Source organism: Epinephelus moara, chromosome 10 (genome assembly GCF_006386435.1).
Source record: "Epinephelus moara isolate mb chromosome 10, YSFRI_EMoa_1.0, whole genome shotgun sequence".
Taxonomy (NCBI): domain Eukaryota; kingdom Metazoa; phylum Chordata; class Actinopteri; order Perciformes; family Serranidae; genus Epinephelus; species Epinephelus moara.
Genome location: NC_065515.1, coordinates 38,404,904 through 38,428,120, shown reverse-complemented (window position 1 = coordinate 38,428,120; position 23,217 = coordinate 38,404,904). Strand labels below are relative to the sequence as shown.

The following is a 23,217-nucleotide window of genomic DNA, read 5'->3' as shown; positions in this document are numbered from 1 at the left end:
GCCACACCCATCTCAGCGCACCTCGGTCTGCCAAACTACCAAACTGAGCGCGCCTCAGGTTGCGCTGCTCAAAACTAGCTCTGCACAGGGTTCGCCACCCTGCGCCACCCTGCGCTGCGCCGGGAAGCTAGAGCCCTGTGGGTCTTTGGCAGGTTAACTGTAGTAATTTCAACTAAATTAAACTACAGAACTCATTATTTACAACTTATTTTTACCAACAATCCTCCAGTATATTATCCTGAAAACAGAAAATACAGTTTCCGTAAAAAACCTGAGAAAAATTTTTGCATCGCCCATCAAGGATGGGAGGAAAAGGAAGATATGAAAAGAGCTTGAATTTTAATATGCTTTGGAGTGTATTGTCTTGTTCAAGGAAATAAATAAAGCTTGAATGGGATTTTTACACCAAACTGTGAGTGAAACGTTGGAAAACCTGCATATGTCAAGTGTTTATTTGTATGTGTGTGTGTGTGTGTGTGTGTGTGTGTGTGTGTGTATGCTCACACAAATACTGTAGCTGCGGATTAAAAATGCTACGAGTAGAGGCACATATTCGGCTATTGCGCACATGTACAGTAAGTGTGAGACAATGACACTAGTCATGCATATGCCAGCTTAACACACGACCTGCCTCCCTCTCTGCATGAGAGGATTAACTATTATAACACTGATAAATATATCACCTGTCGAGTGAGAGAGGGAACATGCAAAAAAAGAAATGGTTGTGGCATACTTTACGTCTGTGTGATGGCACGATGAAAAATGTCTCTATGTGATGTTTTTGGAGGAAGGCATGTCTCTCATGACCGAAGCCTGGCTCCACTTCGTAGTCTCCATTCAAACACTCCAGGGTGGTCCTTGTGATGTGCACCTTGCTGGAGGCACAAGCAGAGCAGAGGATGCAAGGCAGTTAGTGATAAAAGTCTGGCACTAAGGTCTTAAACAATTTTCCCCCTCATTATTTTCATCGGCCTAATAGCCCCTCAACTTGCTCAAAATTCTTTGCAGCTAAGAAATTTTAATCCTAACGACTCATTTAATGTGGTAACGAGTCCTAAAATCTTATTACTTCCCTTGAAACAAGACCAAATTGAGCCAATGAGATGACCTCATTTCGGTGCTTTTAAAATGCAGATCAGCTTGTTACTGTACATGAGTTTCCCTGAATCAAGTATTAATTTAGTACTAGTGGCCCGCCTTATTTTAAGCTGCTGTCCTTTCAAAAAAAATTATGAAACTACATCAAAGAGGAACAATTCAATCCGAATAACTCTTTATGAGATAAGGTGACTATGTTACACTTACACGATCATTACAAATTGCATGAAAAGACCAGATCCAACAATGAATTGATTCTACAAACAGGTATTGCATATATCTCGGTGCCATTAAAATTCATTGTTGTTAGAAACTTATGCCACTGCATTTTGGATAACATATTCCTCTATTAGAGCAGCAGAAGTTATTCATTCTGAAACAACTTTCAACAGTCACTTTTTTTGCAAAAATACATCGTGTTGCGTACACATCACTGGTTATGCTCAGGTCTGTTATGAGAAAGTTCTGATGGTGTGTGTCTTGCTATTTTTGATTTGTGATTTGTAAAGAAATTGACATAATCTCAGTCAGAGCTGTACCACAAGTTTAAATATGCAGCTGACAATGCTAAAAAAAAAAAAAGGAGGGTAGTCACAGAAGGGTAGTGCCCAAATCAGCTGTAATCAAACCACTACTCAAAAAAACTACTCTGATCCTGAAATTCTGAACAACTTCAGACCAATCTCAAATCTCCCTTTCATCTCCAAAGTCCTTGAAAAAATAGTCTCCAGTCAACTTACCGATCACCTTTCACGCAATACCCTCCTCGATCCTTTTCAATCTGGTTTCAAATCACTACATAGCACTGAGACTCCCCTCACAAAAGTAACCAATGACCTTCTCCTTGCATCAGACTCTCTCAATTCTTCTTCACTTCTCATTCTCCTGGATTTAAGTGCAGCTTTTGATACAGTCGATCATAACATTCTGCTAGATCGTCTGTCCAATCACGTAGGCATCCATGGTACTGCACTTTCCTGGTTACAATCCTATCTGAGTGACAGAAAGCACTGTGTCTCATATAAAAACACTACATCCATATCCTCCTTAGTGCAGTTTGGCGTACCACAGGGATCTGTCCTGGGTCCCTTACTTTTTTGTATATACTTACTGCCCCTTGGTGACATATTCCGTAGATTTGGCATTAACTACCATTGTTATGCCGATGACACGCAAATTTACATTCCACTTACACCCCACAATCAATCTCATCTTAGAAATCTTGAATCCTGCTTAGCTGCTGTTACTCACTGGATGTCACAAAAATTTTTTACGACTGAATGCCAACAAAACCGAACTACTAATCATAGGCCCGAGCACCCAACTACCACTCCTCACTGACCTTAGTTTAAACATCGACAACTGTGTTGTCACCCCAAACTCAACAGTTTAAACCTTGATGTGACTTTTGATTCATCTCTGTCTTTTGACGCTCACATCAGGGAAATCAATCAGATAGCATTTTTCCATCTACGCAACATCTCAAAGATCCGTCCCCTGCTAAATACCTCAGATGCAGAAATCTTAGTTCACACCTTTGTTTCATCTAGACTAGATTACTGCAATATCCTCTTCTCTGGCCTACCGCACTGCAGCACAAACAAATTACAACTTGTTCAAAATGCAGCAGCCAGGATACTAACCAAAATCAGGAAATATGATCATATAACCCCAGCTTTAATAACTCTTCACTGGCTCCCGATCCAGTCCAGATCAGACTTCAAGCTGCTTTTACTCACCTACAAATCTCTACATGGCCTAGCACCCCCATACTTATCTGAACTAATCATTCCATACGTTCCAACATGTGCTCTCCGCTCACAGAATGGTAACTACCGCACAGTCCCCAAAGTTAACAAAAAATCAGCAGGTGGTAGAGCATTTTCCCACCGTGCTCCACTTCTCTGGAACCGGCTCCCCCAATCAGCAAGGGATGCAGAATCCGTTGACATCGTTAAATCGAGACTAAAAACCTATTTATTTTCCCAAGCATATGGTACAACTTGATAGCACTTTTTTTATTTATTTTAATTGTTTTTGTATATAATTGTGCTTATTTGTAAATTGTATTTTTTATTTGTAATTTGTATTTTTCCAATGTATTTTTTTTCTATGTGAACTGTAAAGTGTTTCGAGACCATGTTTATGGTGATTTTACACTTTAAATAAAGCTGAATTGACTTGAATTCAACCTTCCTTTTCCTTCCCCTTCCTCTTTAGTTAACACCATTTGCTCTATCAGCACTGTTCGCGCTCTTAGCACTGATCGCATTGTTAGCACTGTTAGCTGCTAGCCACCAGCTCAGCCACCTCCAGAGCTGTGTGCAGGCGATCCTGGCCCAGACACTGAATCACAGATATGCTCTGAATATCATATAGAGCTAGGTTAAGATCATTGATAGTTAATTTTGGCCATTAAGAGATCCCTCTCTAATGTGCTTCCAATATAGAAGAAGGGAGGTAAAATCCACAGTGTAAAAATACACTCTAATCAGCCAAACTCAAAGATATCAGAATATCAGATATGCCGCTATTGGATTTTTGTACCACATTACGTTCTGACATCTATATATCATGATTACATGTAAAGATCTCATAGTTACAATATATCACATAATAACACTTCTCATGATAATGACATCCTGGCTACATCTTTGATAACCATGTTTAAGTCTCATTTTAATTACAGCATCTATATCTGGAAATAAGCTCATAATTAAGGAAACTATCTTATGATTATGGGATACAGATCTTATTACAGTAAGATAAAGATCTCATGATCCAAATAGAGATGCTATATAGAGATAATCATAATATAGTCTCATATTTTCAAGTCAGTGTCTTCAGTTTTTCTTCCTCTAGTGAATGCAATGTGCATCTGTAGTTTTAGAGAATGCTTTGAGGCTGTTGTGAGAACTGACAATTCCTGTCAGGCGGCTAAAATAATTTTAGTTTTTTGTCTTTTTAGTGAATTTGTCTAGCCTTATCCTTTATGACTGATATTTGACAAGTCTATGGAAACACATGTGGTGCGCCTAGTTCATAAGGAATACATTTCCCCATTTCTGTTGCTGGGATACTGTATGTGTGTGTGTGTGTGTGTGTGTGTGTGTGTGTGTGTGTGTTTGTGTTGTGTTTTTACTGTGGCTGCTCAGAGTCCAGTTTCAGTTGGTGTAATAGTCAGCACTGACCCAGGCAGCCCTCCGGCCTCCATCACATTTGCCAGTGTGACATCGTTTGACCAGACATCATACTGCCATTTCCTGAGGCCCAGCACGCCACACAGCACCCGTCCTGTGTGCAGACCAACACGCATGTTCAGATCCACCTCTGTCGCCTCCACCACAGACCTGCAAGAGGGAGTAAGTGGGATAGGAGGTTAATCTCTAAAACTGTTGAAACAAAACCAAGACAATGTAACCTTCCCCTAAGAGGTTATGATTCATTTCTCTGTCTTTCTTTTGTTTGTTTGGATATTGTATAACTGTTTTTGGTGGCTTTCAGCAATGGATCAAACAACAGGTATTAGTTTCAGTGTGGTGATCTTGTACAAGGTGTGCAACCAAGAATATGTGAGGCTCCAGTTATGGGAAAGTTGGTACATTGTTTCGTTCCAGATTCAAATATTTCAACAACTATTGGATGGACTGTTGTGAAAGTTTGCTCAGATATTGATGGTCTGCTCTGGATGAATCTCTCTGACATTTGTGATCGCCTGCCTTTCATCTACAGCACCATTATCTGGTTGTAATTTCAATTTGTTAAATACTTTGTTATATCTCCAAATCTCTGCAAAACCAATGACATTTCCATTAGCCTCCATTGTACTTTTTATTTAGTGCTAATTAGCAAGTGTTAGCATGCTAACACATTAAACTAATGCTGGCCTTACAACAAACGACTTTACAAGCAATTTCACTGCCACAGACAAATTTCCAAAGTTGGCGTGAACTCGTTTTACCACGGTTAGTGCACACTCCTTTGATCCCGATCATTTGGTGTAAGGTGGTCATATAACTCAGTCCAAGTTGTCTTACATCAGACTTTTTCTCATCTTGACGTTCAGATAAAATCAAACAGTCTTGGCTCATGCAAATGGTGAATAGTTCAAAATCTTAATAGTGTGTGACCAAAAACTCACATTGCCTTCAGATCCAATCCATCCAACTTTATTTGTTAAGCACTTTAAAACAACCACAGTGGACCAAAGTGCTGTACAGAATAAATAGAAGACATAATAAATAAAAGGCTCACATGCTGCAAAAAAGATGTGAGAGCGTGTCAGACTTTAGTCTTTAAAAAGTCTTTTCAAAGTCCTCTGGTGTATGGTGGGCATAAGATGGTGAACATGGTAAATATTATACCTGTTAAACATCCACATGTTAGTATTGTGATTGTGAGCATGTTGCTAGCTGATGCTAGCAAAGCACCTCTGTGTCTACTAACAGCCTCACAGAGCTGCTCACATGGCAGTATTCTTAAGCCTGTCTCCCACAGCACCAAAAACACACCAACACCCACTAACATCTGGCTTTTGTATTCAATGGGAAAGGTAAGACTAAGCATTCACTCCTGGGTCCAGTGACTTTGCAGTAGTCATGGGTATTCATCGGCTCCAGTTCCAATCGGCTTAGATCAGCAGAAATAAATACAACACCCTGGTGGACAAGCTCATTTTAGTCCCTTTGCCTTTGCCACATAATACCATATGTATCCATCCAAGCAACTCTCGAACATTGTACAAAATTACTCTGCACCGAGTTTGAGAAAGAGACTGAATAAGTAAGAGATATAAAAGAGAAGTAACCACTGTAACATTTTCAGAGGCCTCCTTGCTGCGATCTACTATTTACTAACCTGTTTTCTGGCCCATCTGAGACATTGAATGTGACACACCAGTAAAAGAAAAAACACACACACACAGAAATGCATTGTCTATTGCAGAGCCGTGCACATGATCTACTGCCAATGGAACAGAGCAGAAGTCTATCCCCTATTTTAGGGAGGTTTTCCAGTGTTTAAAAAACAGGTATACACCTGCTTATTTTGGTGTTAAACTGTTATTAGTATTGTTGCTGTTTTCCTAGAAATGACTTGACTTACTAGAGTTTATGACTTGTCTATCACCATGTTTACATTGATGCTGAGCTAGATCATTAGGGCTATGCATATTACAAATGTTCAAACAACATTTTATCATGTCTAGGTGGAGATATAGTCTCTCCAAATCATTTCTGGTTTCCTTTCCTCAAGGTGGCCGATCCAGTGTAAATAACTAATGTATGTAATGCATCCTCAAAATAAAAATTTATTTTGAACTGGAAAAACTTGAGTGTGTGCATGCCTGCATCTAAAGTGTTTACATTTATGTATGTACAGGTACACGTGCAGACCATCTCAACTTCCCCGTGTTGTGACGCACAGGAGATAGAGCAGGACTCTTCCTCTCCACTAAATCACTTCATAAAGCTTCTGGTCACCAGTGAAAGGTCAGCCACTTCAGACGATGTTTGTGTGTATGTTTACAGGGTGGCGGAAAAGAAAATGTGGTCTGCCCATCAGGCTGAAGGAGGGATGTCTCACACACACACACACACACACACACACAAACAGGGATGATGAGTGTGTATGGCAGCACCTGTCTTCTGAGATAAAGGACTCCTACAGCAGCATCCATCCACTCAGACAGTGCAGCAGGGAAAGAACATGACAGGCGAGGGCTCGCACAAGGAAATGAGGTAAAGGCTCTCTGTGTATGTGTGTGTGTCAACATGCTGGTGGGGGGTATGCTACATGTGTATCTTTGTGATTGCAAAATTGTCACAGATTGAATTTGTCTCAGTTTACAGAATCTATCTGTCAATAATATTAAAACTTGTGGAAGTCCCCAACATTGCTTTGTCATGTCCAAACAAAAAGTACTTCTTGCTGCTAAACTCTTATGTCATGTAAAAGCACTACTGTACATGTGTGTTACGTTGATGTTACTGTAGGTAAATTTAAATGTTTGACAGCCTGTTCCGCAACAAGCAGGAGAAAACTGGGAAATACAGTAAATGTTCCATCTAGTTTAAGCTGATCTAAATCTCAAACAGGAAACAGTCAAACATATTTGATTCATGACTATAAAGCACTAAAGACAAAATTCATGCAACAAAGCTGCACTTTTTAATAATAAGCGCAAATTAATAAATGTTTTTGTGCTAATCCAAACCTTAAATTCTCAAAAAGATTAATTTAATTTACTTTGTTAACCTTCATGGCAGAGAGGACTAGGCCCTTATTTTGAATATTATGATTTAGACTGGCTTTTCTTCCTAATTCTGTTTAAGACAAATTCAAAACTTTGTTCATGCTTAACCATCGTCTTAATAAATTCAGTATAATGCGAAGATCTAGTCATCAGCAGCACAAGATGTAAACATTAATGGAGTCTTCTTCGGCTCAGCTGTAAAGTTAACTATCTCAGCATAGTTCCGTAGAGAGAAAATAGTACCTACATATCTTAAATAACTGTTTTGTTTGTTTGTTTGTTTGTTTGTTTGTTTGGTGCTTTGAGCACCACAAGGCAAGTGCCGTCTAGTTCCATTATACTGGAGAGAGGGCCGACATCTCTACAGATATCTCCAACAGCAACTCGCATCAAAACAAATTAGATTATCAAATGACACTACAGGTAAGAGGAAAAATCAGCATGTTCTCACGCCCAACTCATCAAATATGGCTGCTTTGTCAATGATTTCAGTGTCAGACACCAACATACTGAGGGACCTTTTGCAGCCGTATGATACGCACCGGACAGGGCCGTCGCAACCGGACAGGCAAACTTGGCAATTGCCTAGGGCCCCAAGCTGGAACGGGGCCCCCAGAGACGGCTGACATTGGTCCATATCAATGACAATATGATGGAACCCCTATAGACACTGCAACAACGACAACACGTTGGAATCCCCCCTAATGGGGCCCCCTACTAGCTGCTGCTTGCGAGTGGCTAGTGGGTGACCAGACGTCCTTCATTGTGTGGGACTGCACAACATTTCTGTCTCTTTTCATGCGTCACGCAAATTGAGACCATGTCCCACATGATTGGTTGCCACCCGCGCTAGCATTGTTGGAGTACCGTAGTACTACGGTACCTCACGGTACCACCACTGTGGGATAAGTTCAAAGTCCAATTGCAAGAGGGTGAGTGTCCATGCGGCGTCTTATAACGGCGCACGCTGGCCACCTGGCACTCAATATGCTGCTGCGGTGGTTTGATTTCCAGTGACATTTCAGGTATTAGCTGAGCTACTCAGTATCTTTAAGCAGTGAAAGTTACTATTTATTTCTTTTTACTTGTAGGTTAGATTTGTTTATATGCTACAGCAATTGGGTGGGTTGAACGGGGGTCACAGATGCTGTATTCCTGTCAAATACGGCGCAAGATAAGGGCTTACCGGCGACGGAGAAGTCCAATCCATTGGCAATTGTCATCAGTAATTTTGAAGGTATCTCATACCATATGTATGCAGATGACCTCCAGTTATATTTTTCTTTTAACCCTGATAGGACCGATGGAATTGACTCACTGTACGATTGTATGAATATAATTAAGGACTGGATGGCTACTAACTCCCTTCAGTTGAATGCAGCTAAAACTGAGATTTTAATTATTGCACCTGACGCCTCAGCATCTAAAGTGGCCAGCTGCTTTGGGTCCCTCAGTGCAAATGTGCGCCCCAAGTTGAGAAACCTTGGGGTCACATTTGATCAGGCCATGCTCTTCGATGACCACATCAAAACTGTCACTCGCTCCTGCTTTTTCCACCTCAAAAACATTTCCAAACTCAGATCCATGTTAACTTATTCCGAGCTAGAAATGATGATCCATGCTTTTATTTCCTCACGTCTAGATTACTGTAATTCTCTTTTCACCTGTCTCAATAAAACTTCATTAGACCGCCTCCAAGTAGTCCAGAATGCTGCCGCCAGGCTTCTGTCCAGATCTCATAAGTTCACTCACATCACTCCAGTCCTGGCATCCCTGCACTGGCTCCCTGTTAATTTCAGGATCCAGCACAAGATTCTAACCATCACTTACAGAGCCCATCATGGTCAAGCACCTGCATACTTGACGGATCTGGTGTCCTTTCACTGTCCTGTCAGGTCACTGCGGTCCGCTGAAGGCCACCTACTTACTGTCCCTCACACAGGCTGTTGCACCGAAATGGTGGAATGCACTACCTCATGAGCTGAGAGCGGCCTCTTCGCACTNACTTACTTACTTACTTACTTACTTACTTACAGTGATTTGTTTTCCAGAGAGCTCTACGGTACGAGCATTTTACTCGCATGTGCGACTAAAAATAGTTTTGCGCAAACAAAACAAATCATTCAGGAGCACGCTGTGCGAGTACAGGGGGAGGGGCTCCAAGGTGCCTCTTGCCTGGGGCCCCCAGAGTGTCTTGAAACAGCCGTGGCACCGGGCAGTGCTATTTCTGACGCCACCAGCAACTACCCTAGCATAAAGAGTGAGAGAGTCTTTAGGGTGGGAGGGGAGCTGGATGGGTCAAAACACATTAGACGTTCACCCAAGAGCCTGCAGTTTGTTTCTCGTGTGAAACCAAGAGTCAGTCGAGTTAATTTAATAACCACACAGTGTGCTAGTATGCATAGCATGGCACACTGGTAAGGCACGTCACATGATGTTACATTATGTTCATAAAAACCATACTTATTTTAATCCAGACCATGATGTTTTTTACTAAACCTAACCAGGAACTTTACTGCGTAATATTAAGTAAATATACGTAAAAACAAAGTGTTTTACCTACGTAGTAAGTTTATTTTGAAAAGTCTGTATGCAAGTAACGAGCAGAAACTGTACATTTCCTGTGAAAACAGAAATGTTTTTTGAAAAGACACAATCCATGTAACAAGCATCAGTTGAAACGCCATCCATGAACATCTAAAACTGACGCAGGAGGGTACCTAGTGTGTCATATTTTCATGTTTAGGTCCACTAACAAAGCGGTGGTATCTGCAAGTTGGCATGAGAACAAGTTGGAAAATTATGTATTTCAGGATTTTGGTGTAAACTGTCCCTTCGAGTACAAAATCTGCACTGCCAGCTGCAGAGAGGTCAGCACTTCCTGTTAGGCTCTTAATATAAAAAAAGTACGTAAAGAGCAATCAAAAAATGGCAAATTAAAAAAGATTGGAAATACTGATGAATTTCTGCTAACAGACTGGACTGAAAAGTTTCTTATTGGAGGTAACGGCAGTTTTAGCAAAACAAAAAAACTCCCACTTATGTTAGTTATCAATTCTAATTTACAGTTTTAATAAACAGCAAATTCCTTTTCAAGTCACCCTGTTCATGGAGATGAGATTGAACCTCGTGTGTTGACCTGACAGATGTGTGGGCGCCCAGATGGATGTTAAAGAGAGGATGTAGGTGTATGTGTGTGTGTGTGTGTGTGTGTGTGTGTGTGTTTGTGTGTGTGTGTGTGTGTGTGTGTTTGTGACTCACGCAATCGTGTCAATCATGTCCAGTCCCATCTCCACACAGCAGTGGGCGTGGTCCGCCTTGGGTTGGGTCAGCCCTGACACACAGTAGTAACAGTCTCCCAGGATCTTTATCCGCCTGCAGTGATTCTCCTACAGATGGACACAAAGAAAGAGACGGACAGATGATAATCCGAAACAACCTACTGAAGTCCATCAGAATGTCAGTTATAATAAAGATGTGCTTTTACTGTTTACAATGGCAATAAGTCGTTCTTGAGATGGTCCAATACTTTGGTCCAGACTGAAACATTTCAACAACTATTGGATGGATTGCCTTGAAATAAGGTTCAGGATTAGGCTAATTTAAGGGTGTAAAAATATACGTATTCATATTGAACTGTTTGTTACAAGGCTTTCTATTCAGTACACATTTCACCAAATCATTCATTGAACTAATCCTATTACATATGGAAAATGAAATATACAGTTTCAAATGTGTTTAAGTGTGTTTATGTGTTCTTAGTGCCATTGTGCTCAACAAGGCAGCACACACGATGAAACAGGCAACACGCTGTCTGTCCCTCCCATCCCCAAACTATAACATTCTACTCCAGTGAGACACACTGGAAGGTAAGCCATGCTAAGCTAGCTCATTGCAGTATTGTTAGTAAAGCCATTATCAGAACAGAAATAGAAGATTCTCCAATCACCGACAGGTCTGGTGTTTGGAGCCAAAAACAAAAACAACGGTATGTTGCATCTGCTTCAAGACTGTAAGTTACATCAGTGGGAATACTTCAAACATGTCAACTCATTTATGCCAAATTCAACCCAGTGTGTCAGTCAGTGGAACTAGACGAAAACAAGGAGCAACACAAGCTACAAGCTAAAGATATTTCCACAGCATTGAGGCAGCCATTTCCAACTGATTCTGACAGGGCAAAAGAAATCACCAAGGGGATTGGTAAATTCAAAGCCATGGATATGAGACCCATTTGTGTAGAGGAAAACACAGGCTTTACAAACATGCATAATGTAATTGAGCCCTGTTACAATATTCCCTCAAAAACCATTTCAGCCAGACCATAATTATAATGTTGGTTTTAAAACAGTTAAAAATGTTAAAAAGAAAAAGGGGCGGGGGGGGAATTTCTCTGACATTGGAGAAACAGAGTTGTTTTTTTGGTTTGCGTTTGTTTATAAGAACAATGGCCTACTACATTTAATATTCTATAAGGAGTTGTTTTTGTTTTAGATGCTGTTATGAAGACACCCCAGGAGATTGGTCACTAAGGTTTAACTCCATCATTGCTCAAAATCAAATAAGTTTATACTTCATAATGATGAAGTCAAAACGTTTAAAAATCAAGGAAAGTTCTCCAGCATTTCTATTTTTTTGCTGTACTGAAAAGATCTGATTCGAACCAAAATTCAAATTTTCTGAACCATTACACTCTTGGCTAATTGTAATAAGTTTGGTGATCCCCTAATTTTTCCTCAGTTATCACCATCAGGTTAAAATTTCAATTGCTCCAGTACTATGGTTTATAATTAAATACCTGCAGAACACTTTACATTTCCATATGTTATAACTGGCATGCTTATATGCTACACTAAAATGTTGAACATGGTAAAAAATTATACCTGCTTAACATAAGCAGGTTAGCATTGATATTATGAGCATGTCAGAATCATGACATTACCATTTAACACAAAGCATAGCTGTACCTAAGTACATGCTAAGTACACAGAGCCGCTAGCATGGCTGCAGATTCATAGTCTTGTTTTTAACAGTCGACCTAATCGTATATCATACATAGTAGGATCCAATTCTCTGGATCTGGATCACAGATTTAAAAATGCTTCAGTGCCTCACCAGTTATTGATTATGACAGGACCATTGCTATATTTAAACCTTTTCTTCTGCTGATAAAAAGCAAAACTGAAATAGTCTCTCTTGGGATAGAAGCAAAAGTTTGAACTCATGATGCACATCTGTAGACCATTTCTACATCTAACAGCTGAAAGTTACTCACGCATAACATTAAGACAGACTGTATTTTACTCCTGTTACACGAGATCTGACTGTACAGAAGCGGCATGGATGCTTCAGCTGCTTCTCTGCTCATGTAAATCAGATGTGTGTGCTTGTGCAACCATGTGTGTGTGTGTGCAGTTGAGGCCAACTCTAATTGCTCCGACATGCTCTTGAAGTAGAATCCCGCCCACACATTCCCAGACAGATCAGCTATTTGTCACAGTGCACATTGTGCACAAACTCCGCAACGATGACACAAACACCAATACACACACACACACCTTCACATCACATGAACTCACACTCAAACACACCTGCAGAAAAGCACAAACAGCAGCACACTTACATGCAAACATACTGTACAGGTACTTCGGCTCGGTGGCACACACAGGGTTTCCATTTGGCTCTGTATCACTCACAGTCATCAGAAAATCGTAACGGTAGACCCTACAAAGCTTAGCCTGCAGGCAGCCTCTGTGTGACAAACACACACACACACACACACACACATGCACACACAAACACACACAAATACAGAGGATTCATGACAACTGCAGGGTAAGAGGCGGAGATGAGAAGAGAGGAGACGGGGTGCTCTGGTTTTCTGCTCACGGGAGCAGAAAGATTCTGGCGTGGGAGGATATGAGAATTCAACGTGGATGATTATCCCAGCGCTAGGAAGAGAAATGGAGTGTGTGTGAGTGTGTGTGTGAGTGTGTGTGTGTGTGTGTGTGTGTGTGTGAGAACAGAAATGAGAGAGATCAGCTTACAGAAAGCCATGTTCCAGGAGAAAGGTATCTGTGTGTGATTTTGGAGACAAATTTGGGATTTATTTTAAACCAGCTGATTGGGGACGGTTTGTCTAATTGGGGCCAAAATCAATGTCTGCAGTTTGGCTTGATGAATGTCATTATGGTTATGTGAAACTTAGAGTTAAGTTAGGCGTATGTGTCTGTAATGGTTAAGTTTAGGTTGAGCCTGCGGGGGAATAAATGTGTTGTGTAGCATACAGCAGTCAGACAGGCTCAGTTGCTGCGACAGAGCCAGTTTGAAAGTGAATTTCTCCCTCGCTAACACGACGGGGCATAAATCTCAATTAGGATGCAGCTGCAGCTATACACACACACACGCACACACACACACACACATGCACACAATATATCCTCATCACACGATTTCCATATAATGGCTTTCTGAGTGCTGGAGCACTGATAGTAAGCCACATATCACCTTGTATCTTGCTCTTTCTCCCCCCCTTCTGTCTCTCTCTCCCCGCGTTAAGCCATGACTGATTGCTGAGATGCAGAATGAACTCAAGAGGGATAATCCTGCTGATCATGTGACTTTTATGCGTGTATATGTGTGTGTGCATGTAGAAAGCAGAGAGTAAACTGTCTGAAGAGAAGAGGTCAGGCAAGTGGCACCCTGATCGTTTGGTGTGAATGTGGTGTAACCGACATTATGGGAAAGATTGGCTTTTATACTGTCATCAGAAAGCTCTTGAGAGATAAGATCTATTTGATGATCACAACATAGTAATTAAAAATCACTAAAATCATTATATGATAAATAAAATTTCAAAAGAAACATCTCATGTGAAAATCAGGTTACTTTTAAAGCAACACTGGCATATGTGTACCTACGTATACCATGAATTTGCAGCCAGTTCTCATCCCCAATCCATCAAATACCAACACTTTGTCACAACCCTCAGCGTGTAATATTGACACCCTTTGGCATCTTTATGTGATGAGTCGGGCTTCAACTAACTCCAGTGTAAACCCATCCACAGCAATACTTAATTAGAGAGCAGGTGACATAGTATAAAGAGCAAATGTTTGCATAGTATGGGAGGGGAGGGGAGGTAGATGGGTCAAACAACTGGACTTTCACCCAGGAGATCACAGTTCATGTCCTGTGTGAAACCAAAGGCCACCCTTTTTTTACGTAATTTACACGTCATCATACACTGACATCACTCACATGGCATATTTACATCATGTTACATAACAATGACTTATTTTATTCTAAAACATGATTTTTGCTCTAAAAGTAACCAAGTACTTTTGTTGCCTACACCTAAAATTTACCACATGTTACAGTGTGTTTCAGCTGTGCGTCACAGAGGTGTTAAAGGCTGCCTTGTGCGTCGCTATCAGACGCAGAGGGGTGTGACAAAGCATTGGTATTTGACAACCTGGAAATGATAACAGGTTAAACTTGACATGTTTAAAATGTAACCTTGTGAATTTTATGAAACACTTCAGTGTTCTAAGATTTTAACAACGCTCTACACAAGCACGTTATTCTTAGAATTATGAATATATTAGAGAAATTGTTATCATTTGAACGAATACCTAAATAGATAAATGATTCAAACTCCAAATCTGTCACAAAACTAAAACAAGGAAAACACTCATAGTCAGTTAATTGCAATACAGTGTAAAGTAACAACAATTTCAGCTGTTTAAGCACTTTTACTGTTGATGTTAAAGCTGCATTAATTAACTGGACACACATCCCTGACATATGATTCCTTTAGAAAGTTGCAGAGGTTAACATCAGGTTCCCAGCATGTGCTGGACTTTGAAGCCAATTTTTGTAGTGGCCTAACAAGGGAATTCCATCCGTCACGTGATTCCCTGTGGCCCAAAGAGACTTTTTTCCATAGACTTACATGGCAACAAAAAACACGTCTGTAGATCAGAGGATACATTTTTTGAGCATCACAAGCCCCAAGAAATAGCTCATTTGACTAGTAAGTCTTGCAGAACCCAAGATTGAATCATTTTATCCTCATTCAAGTTAATGGAGCACTAAACCGGAAGGAAATCTCCAGTGCGCCTTCTCTCTGGGTCGCATAGTGCAGATGCAGTCCCAATCATCCAGGTAATCTTATGTGCAGCAGTTGAACTTTTTTCAGCTTCATGTAACACTGAGCAACTACATAGAAATGAATATGCCCCGCCTCCTCTGCTGTATTCAGTTCACTTTATACACCCATGGTTAACATGTTTGCAAACAATTACCTATTTACATGTCAAGAATTTCAAAATTTAGTCATCTGTTAAGTTGCATTCATCTATTTTTGGCCACAAGGAGGCAGAAAAACATCAAAACAAACAGATTATATTATCCAACATTATCATCCCATTAGAGTTGTTTTTATGTCCACCTGATGTCCAATACTCTCTCTTTATTTAGCTCTGGTTTGGTCTCCAGACTCCTGAGGAAAAATATCTGGTTTCTTAGCCGCTAAATGTTCCACTTTCCACTTCCACTTTCAACCAACCAGCTGGTTACTAACTGTGTCTGTAAGCTGTTTGGTGCTGGGCAGGTGGTGTACAGTGCATTTATCAGAGCTTGTAACCTGCATGATTAAAAACATTGATGAGAGCCCAGAGACACTGAAGCATAAATGTGCATAACAAACAAAGCAAGGAGCTCATTGAAGCTAAAAAGCTCCTTGCAGTTGCAGTGTTTGTGATAATTCTCTTTGACTGGTGTTGGCTGAATTTGGCTCAGCACTCTAGAGTTTGACAAAACAATCTTAACTCAAGGTCTACATGGGATACCTATCTGGGGCACTCAGTCAACCACATCTCACAGTCTTCATTAGTGCACTGAGTTTGCTCAGAGAAATATGACGGAGATAATCTTTGAACATACAACCACATGTTATCATCTGACCAGAGTCACACACTTGGCTGTAGGTCATGCAGTGATAAAAACTGAGCCACCTCCATCTGATGAAGCTGATGAAGACCGTGAGATGTGGTAGAAAGCATCAGTGCTGGCAAGTGGACCTACAAAGGTTTTGCGTAATACTATTTCTCACAGCTGCAGCATGTGGGTTATTTAACTCTGTGTGTGTGTGTGTGTGTGTGTGTGTGTGTGTGTGTGTGTGTGTGTGTGTGTGTGTGTCTCATGCAGTATTAATATGATAGTAGTCTGCCGGCAGATAACCTATCACTCACCTAATCTTCTTTCCCGGAGAACAACGCTACGCAGGCTTACTGACACACAGTGTAAAATGTGTACTACCATACAGACTCTCTCTGTCTTTATCAAGTGCAGTACTCCCAGTAGTGCTCTCTTTCTCTCTCTCTCTCTCTCTCTCTCTCTCTCTCTCTTACACACACACACACACACACACACACACACACACAGATACACACATACAGAGAGACACTCCACCTCCTCAGACCTTATCTCTCCTCTGTCTAAAAATCCGTTCACTCATCTCTTCCAGTTCCTTCTCCTTCTTGACCTTCATCTCCTTCTCTTCCATCTCCTCCTCCTCCTCCTCCTCCTCCTCCTCCTCCTCCACGTCAGTCAGCCTTTCAAGCTTTACTTACACTATTGGATCAATATATGACTTGGCATAATAAATGAGCTCCAAGACTAAATAATACATTTCATTTTCTTGGAGGCTTTTTTGTGTTTCAGACAAATAACAGGCCAACCAACTGTTAAAAGTCCTTGCAGCCAGCCTGCCTCCCTCGCTGTGATGGCTCAACAACATAATTTCATAACAGAGGCTATAATTTAAATCTGACCACTTTTCTGTGTAAGTTGCACCATGTTTTGCACCTAACAAGACCGAATACACTAGAGCTTGACCGATACATTATAAATATCAGTATCAGCGTATTCAGATAAGTTTCAAGTTATTTATTGTCTGAGGCACAACAGTTACAGAGAAGCTGTCCTTGGCAATGAAAATCTTAGCTCTCAGGCTCCGTCCAACAATTCTCATTAAATATCAATAAAAAGAAGAGGAAAGAAAGTAACAAGAAATTACAGTACACCCAAAGATATGTTTTAGGGCACTTACAAACACTGCTAGCATCACACCAAAGAACACAGACAAGGTTTGTTTAATTAGGACATAACCTGGTCACTGGTCATTTCAGAGAGAGGGTTTTCCTATCGGCTGTTTTATAAATGCAGATGCATGTGCATCCAGCATTGGTAAAGAATTCCCTGCACTGCAAAGCAACCCAAAAAAGGAAAACAGGTGTATCAAAAAGAGAGCCTTAAAGAGAGTCTCACAATTAACGAAATAAAACATGTTTCAATATCAGTCAAGCGTTTCAGAGATGGAGAGAAAATGTAGCTAGTAGTTTAGCCTATTGCAAACCGGCATAGCTGCAGTTCCATGTAGCTAACATTAAGCTAATGTCAAATTAAAATGGGTCCTCCACCTCACTCCTCGCCGCTACAAACAGGCTCGCTAGGAGGAGAGCGGGCAGCAGCTCCAGAGGCAGTCAGCGGCTGCAGCAACCCAAATTGAGGTAAAACCGCAGCTCAAGGTCTGGACAACCCTGACTCTCTGCCAGATCAGCAAACTTTCTGTTGCCGCCATTACACAGGTTAGACCCAGTGCTGCCTGGGACACTAGCTGCCCACTCTCCTCACAGCGAAGCAATCCATAGTAGTGAGGAGCGAAGCGGAGGGACCATGCGGTGGCTAGCTAATTCATGTCTCATTTGATGAACAGAGAGAGAGGGGGGAAAAGGGGCTGAGTGAATCAATGCACTGCCTGCAGCTCTATAATGAAATAAGACTACAATAAATCAATGTATGGGAAATACTGAATTACTGTATAATGCACTGGCATATGCCTGTGGTTATCTTTTGGGAGGGATTTACGACAGAGAGGGAAGAGGGGGGAGTGGCAGGAAGAGGGTGATTTTTTAAAATTCTGATGTGGTTATTTTTTCCAGATTTCTGCCTACTCCCACTGCTATAATCACTGAGCAATAGATGAAATCACTGTGTGTAATGTAAAAAGGTTGCAGTTCCCTTCAGCCCTACAGAGCATCTTTCTCATTTCAGCCCATGTTTTGCTTTAGTCTTTGCACTGTTATCAACTTAGTTTCTAGCGGCAGGCAGCATAAAAACATACTCTAAACCCAGTGCTACCTGCCTGCCTCTCGCTGCTGAACATTGAGGAGCATGTACAGCTAACAAGCCGCATATTTCCCTCAGGAGTTGCTGGAGACCAGAAACAGAGCTAAAAGGAGAACAAATATTTGGCTTCATTTATCAGGTGGCCAGAAACACGTCTCTGGATGAATCTATGGATATGGATGCATACTGATCACACTGTGCATGTGATATCATTTTCATGATGAAGCAAATGAACTAAGGGTTAGCTGTAGGGGGGAAAGGAGAGCACTTACTGTAGCCAGTTCATCAAACTTCCCAAAAAGTTCATTGAGCAGTTTGACCAGTTCCTGAGCAGTGCACTGAGAAGCCAAGCTGGTGAAACCCACAATGTCTGCAAAGAGGATGCTGTCGGAAGAAAGAGAGAGAAAGGTGAATAATCTGATGTGAAGAACTCAACTTGTCCTGACAGCTGATTTCCATATGTAGTCCAGGACAGAAACACTTTGCAGATCCTAATACACACACGCAAAAATAAATGAGGGTATGTTGACTGTACAAACAAGTATACTTTTCTCCCCTTTATGACACCAAATACCCACAGATCACACCGGAGCAGAGAGATTGGCTAATGGCGATCAAAAGTGAAGCAAGAGTACCATAATCCAATCCCTGATAAGTGAAAGTGTCTTTTAGGCCAACCACTAAATCCATTACAGAGCTAAATTGCCTGCTGCTGCTGCTGGCTAGCTGCTGTAGTGGGGATGAAGAAGGTGTTGAAAGCTACTTAGCCCCTCATTCATTTGCTCAGAGGCCAGATGGCAACAAAACAAGGTGTTATGGATCTTATTGACTCCCAGTCCAAAAGAAAAAATCACTACTCCCAGTGGAGGAAATACATCAGAGCTAGAGCTGTGTTTACAGCTGGGTAATATTTCAAAAAACTGTACAATACTTTTTTCGATGTCCAGAATCTTCCAAGAAAAAGCAACTAAATACCTTTTTTTTTGTGAGTTCCTTGCCAGAAACAACACATTTGTACATTTTCTGATGTGAAGCTTCTGTCAGCCTGACAACTGTTACAAATGACTGCTACAAAAATGATTTTAACATATAATATTAGTAAATACATCAGCATAGACTAGCTTTTTCCCCACATCTATCATCCACATCTTGCAGCTTCCTCAGCGGATGGAGATAACTCAGTTGGTTGTTCCATAATCTCTGAACCTATAGGCTATCAGTCTGACAACAATTTAGCCTCTGGGAGAGCTGTAAATATTTCAGGGGTTCCAACATGCCAAATATTTTGTTTGGGATGGTGAAGACATGACCTGCCCCACTCTCCCTCTAATTGGCTAGTACCCATTGCCCTTGTTGGTTGGACTGGTTAGGTTTGGGCATGAAAAGTAAGACTGGTGAGCACTAAAGTAAAAATGTCTGGGTGAACCAATTAAAGGCAGAGGATGGCTGAGTAAGGAAGTTAATGCCTTCGCCATCTTAGGAAAAAAAAACCTCACTTCCAGTGTTGCAAGCTGTTATCCACGCCAAGACTTTCTCATTTGTGTGCAGGTCATTTTTTACAGTCTGATTAGCAACTTGAGACGTGAGAAGAGCTGTAAAACAAAGTCAATGACCGGATTGTTCCACAAATTTCCAGCCAATTAACTAATAACAAGCTAAATCATGGTCAGACAATAGCCAGTGGGTTCTGAGAATGCATCTGGAGCTTCTTTCGCCCTCCACGTGGACTGTTTACCTGCGTGCAAGTGTATTGGTGGATCTTGAGTCAATTTGTTTGGTCACACTGCTACTTCTTGCTCAACTGATAGTTTTTGGAAGTTTTTAGCCAGCAACTATTATATTACAGTGCCACCATGAGGTTCATATTTGTGGTTTTGATAGAAATGCCTCAAGCATGCAACTACTGCTAGCTTACCTCGAGTCACTGAGCTAGCTAATATTACAGCTCAGCCGAGGAGGACACCTTCTAATCTTTACATCTCAAGCACGAGCCTCTTGTCCATGAGCAGCAGCACGCTTTGTCCTGCATGGTGATAGGGTAGGCGGGTGTAGTTTGGTAGAAAGAAAATAGTTCCTACATGAAACTTCTCACATCAAGGTCTAAGGATTATCTTGAGTAACCAAATCATGATTTCTGGAGAGAGATATTGCTGCTGAGTATTTAAATGTTTGTTGGTTTTTTTTCTTTTGGCACTTTGAGTTACATATAGCTCCATTATTTTGGAGAGAAGTCAGACATCTCTATGGCCAATAGCTCCAACACTCTGCAGCCCACACCATAACAATTTAGATTAATAAACAACACCACAGGTAAGGAAAAATCAGCCTGTTCTCTCCAACTCGTCAAATACCACTGCTACAGAGGCACGTTCGCAGAGGTATAATACACACTGATGTGCGCTATTCCTGGCCACAGTCAAACACATCAAATACTGCCGCATTGTCAGTTTATGTCAGCGTCAGACACTGACTCACTGAGACACTCTTCAGAGGGGTATGATACGCACTGGGCAGTGGCAATTTCTAACACCACCGGTAAATGCCATTGTATAAAGAGCAAGAATGTCTGTATAGGGCAAGTGGGAGTGGAGATGGATCAGTCAAACAATACCTTTTACCAGCACAATAGGTATATATACGTCATCATCGCTAATTTGTCCAGTACTTAAGTTTATGACCAAATACCTGCAAAACAAATGACATTCCCACCAGCCTCAGCTGTACTTTGTGCTACTTCAAGAATGAACTTCAACACTTAGTTTATATTATTGTTTTCTGACCTTCCCCTGCAACTGTTTAAGGTCAGTTTGCTTTAGACGCAAAAACTACTTGTTTAAGGTTCTTTTTATTAATCCATCCCTGCACCCCGACCTCCTGCATGTGGCATTTTGCATACTCTGCAGATGTAAGGTATTTGAACAAACAGCCAATGCTCTTGTGTTTTCTTGTAAACATTTTGTTGTCCAAACACCAGCAGCTGTACATTAAGTTTGCCTCAAAAAAAAAAAAATTCTAAAATTGGCAACAGTTTCCTCCAAACGAGGAACTCTCTGATCAGAGAACAAATAATCAAGAAGTATCTGACCAGGGAAACATGTTAGGGAAACATTTTGGTTGGTACCCGATAAGTACTGAGGTTCAATACCCAGCTTTAGTAGGGTAAGGAGGGCCTTTCTCCCGCATCGTGACTGAGTTGCCATGCTCTTTTTGGCAGTGCAGTATAGTTGCTCAGGAGCTTGATGTATGCAAAGCTGGGATCACGACTGCAGCTCGACAGAGGAGCTCTGTTGTGTGATTTGTCTTTGAATGGCGCTGTTCTGCAGGTCGTGCTGGTGTGTGGTGGGTGAGGAGGAGAAGAAGGCGAGAGGAGGGCAGAGGGGGAGGAAAGAGGGTAGGGAAGGGGGAGAGCAGAGCGGTGGTGGAGCTAAATAGGTATGCGATCAAACGTTCTCGGGGCCACATCAAAAGGGGCCAGATCAGGGAGATGTCACGCTCCTGCTCGGCAAAATAAAGCTGATGCCTTTTGTTTTTTTCTACCCCCATGTGTTTACGGGTGCATGTGTGTGTTTGTAGCAGCTCCCTGGAGACGGGCAGGAGCTGGCTCACTGGGTGCAGCGGCATGATGTTTGGCCGAGTGCCAGTGCAGCAGCAAGGCTGATGAACGGGCAGCAATGTTCCAAGCTGTGGGTGAGTGTGGGAGCCAAGCAGAAAGACAGACAGAGAGAGACGGAGAGTGGAGAGGATTGTCTCTTGACAGGAGTGCTGTTGACATGCTACCTAGCCCTCCACTCCCACACTCAGCAGCACTGATACAGCTCTCCATTTCTCTTTACTGCCTCGTTGGAATGTAATCAGCACAAAGTCAGGCCAGGTTCTCACGCTCTGTAATATTTTCTCCATTACAGGTGCAACAGAGGTGGCTGCTGAAAAGGCTGATAAAATGTGCAGGGATTGAGCAGAAAAAAAGCTTGTTTTTATTATTTATTAATCTATAATTTTTTTAATGAATTAAGTGTTGACAGTTGTTTATTTTATGGAATATTAAAAAATGTCCATCACAAGTTCACAGAATTTTCTTTCTTTTTTTTGTGTGCAATCAGCAGTCAAAAACTCCACTTAAAATCATATAACATTGTGATATATCAGCAATATTGAAGCTACCAATGTATTTTGGTGTTTTTTCTTAATAAATGACCTTCAATCAATTTGCAAATTGTGCTGATTAATAATTAATCAACAAGTTCTGCAACCCATATGACCACATAAGTCACAGGTGACACTTTTAACGTGGTGAAATGGTCACAGCTGCACACAGCTGTGTTTGAGTTTAGGCAAGAACATTTCTTGGTCAGCCATTATGGTTTGGGTTACATGAAGTACCTTTGTTGCAAAGGTAATGTAATGTCCTCTTTTGCTTTAATAATAATTACTATGGGCACTTGAGGACAAATAAACTTAAGTAAGTGTTGTATTTTTGCTAAAAAACAACCTATGTGGTCATATTTTGGAGGACAGTCTCTTATTAATAGTTGATTTTCATCAATTGACTAATCTATTGCTGTGACTAAAAGACTAACACTTTCTTTTATTACCAACTTGTTAATTAGTTTATGATTAGTCAGTGAATTGTTTGGTATATAAAATGTGAGGAATACGTGTAAAAATGCTGATCA

General features: G+C 41.1%; 1 protein-coding gene across 1 annotated transcript in view; it reads right to left on the bottom strand.

Moving 5' to 3' along the window:
* LOC126397277 (adenylate cyclase type 1-like) overlaps positions 1-23,217 on the bottom strand; it is a 66,617-nt gene that overhangs the window by 33,088 nt on the left and 10,312 nt on the right. Inside the window, exons 4-7 of the mRNA XM_050055933.1 lie at positions 18,817-18,928; positions 10,613-10,740; positions 4,290-4,448; positions 734-875 (exon numbers count right to left, since the gene is read on the bottom strand). Coding sequence (XP_049911890.1) covers positions 734-875; positions 4,290-4,448; positions 10,613-10,740; positions 18,817-18,928 — 541 coding nt within the window. The remainder of the gene's footprint in view (positions 1-733; positions 876-4,289; positions 4,449-10,612; positions 10,741-18,816; positions 18,929-23,217) is intronic.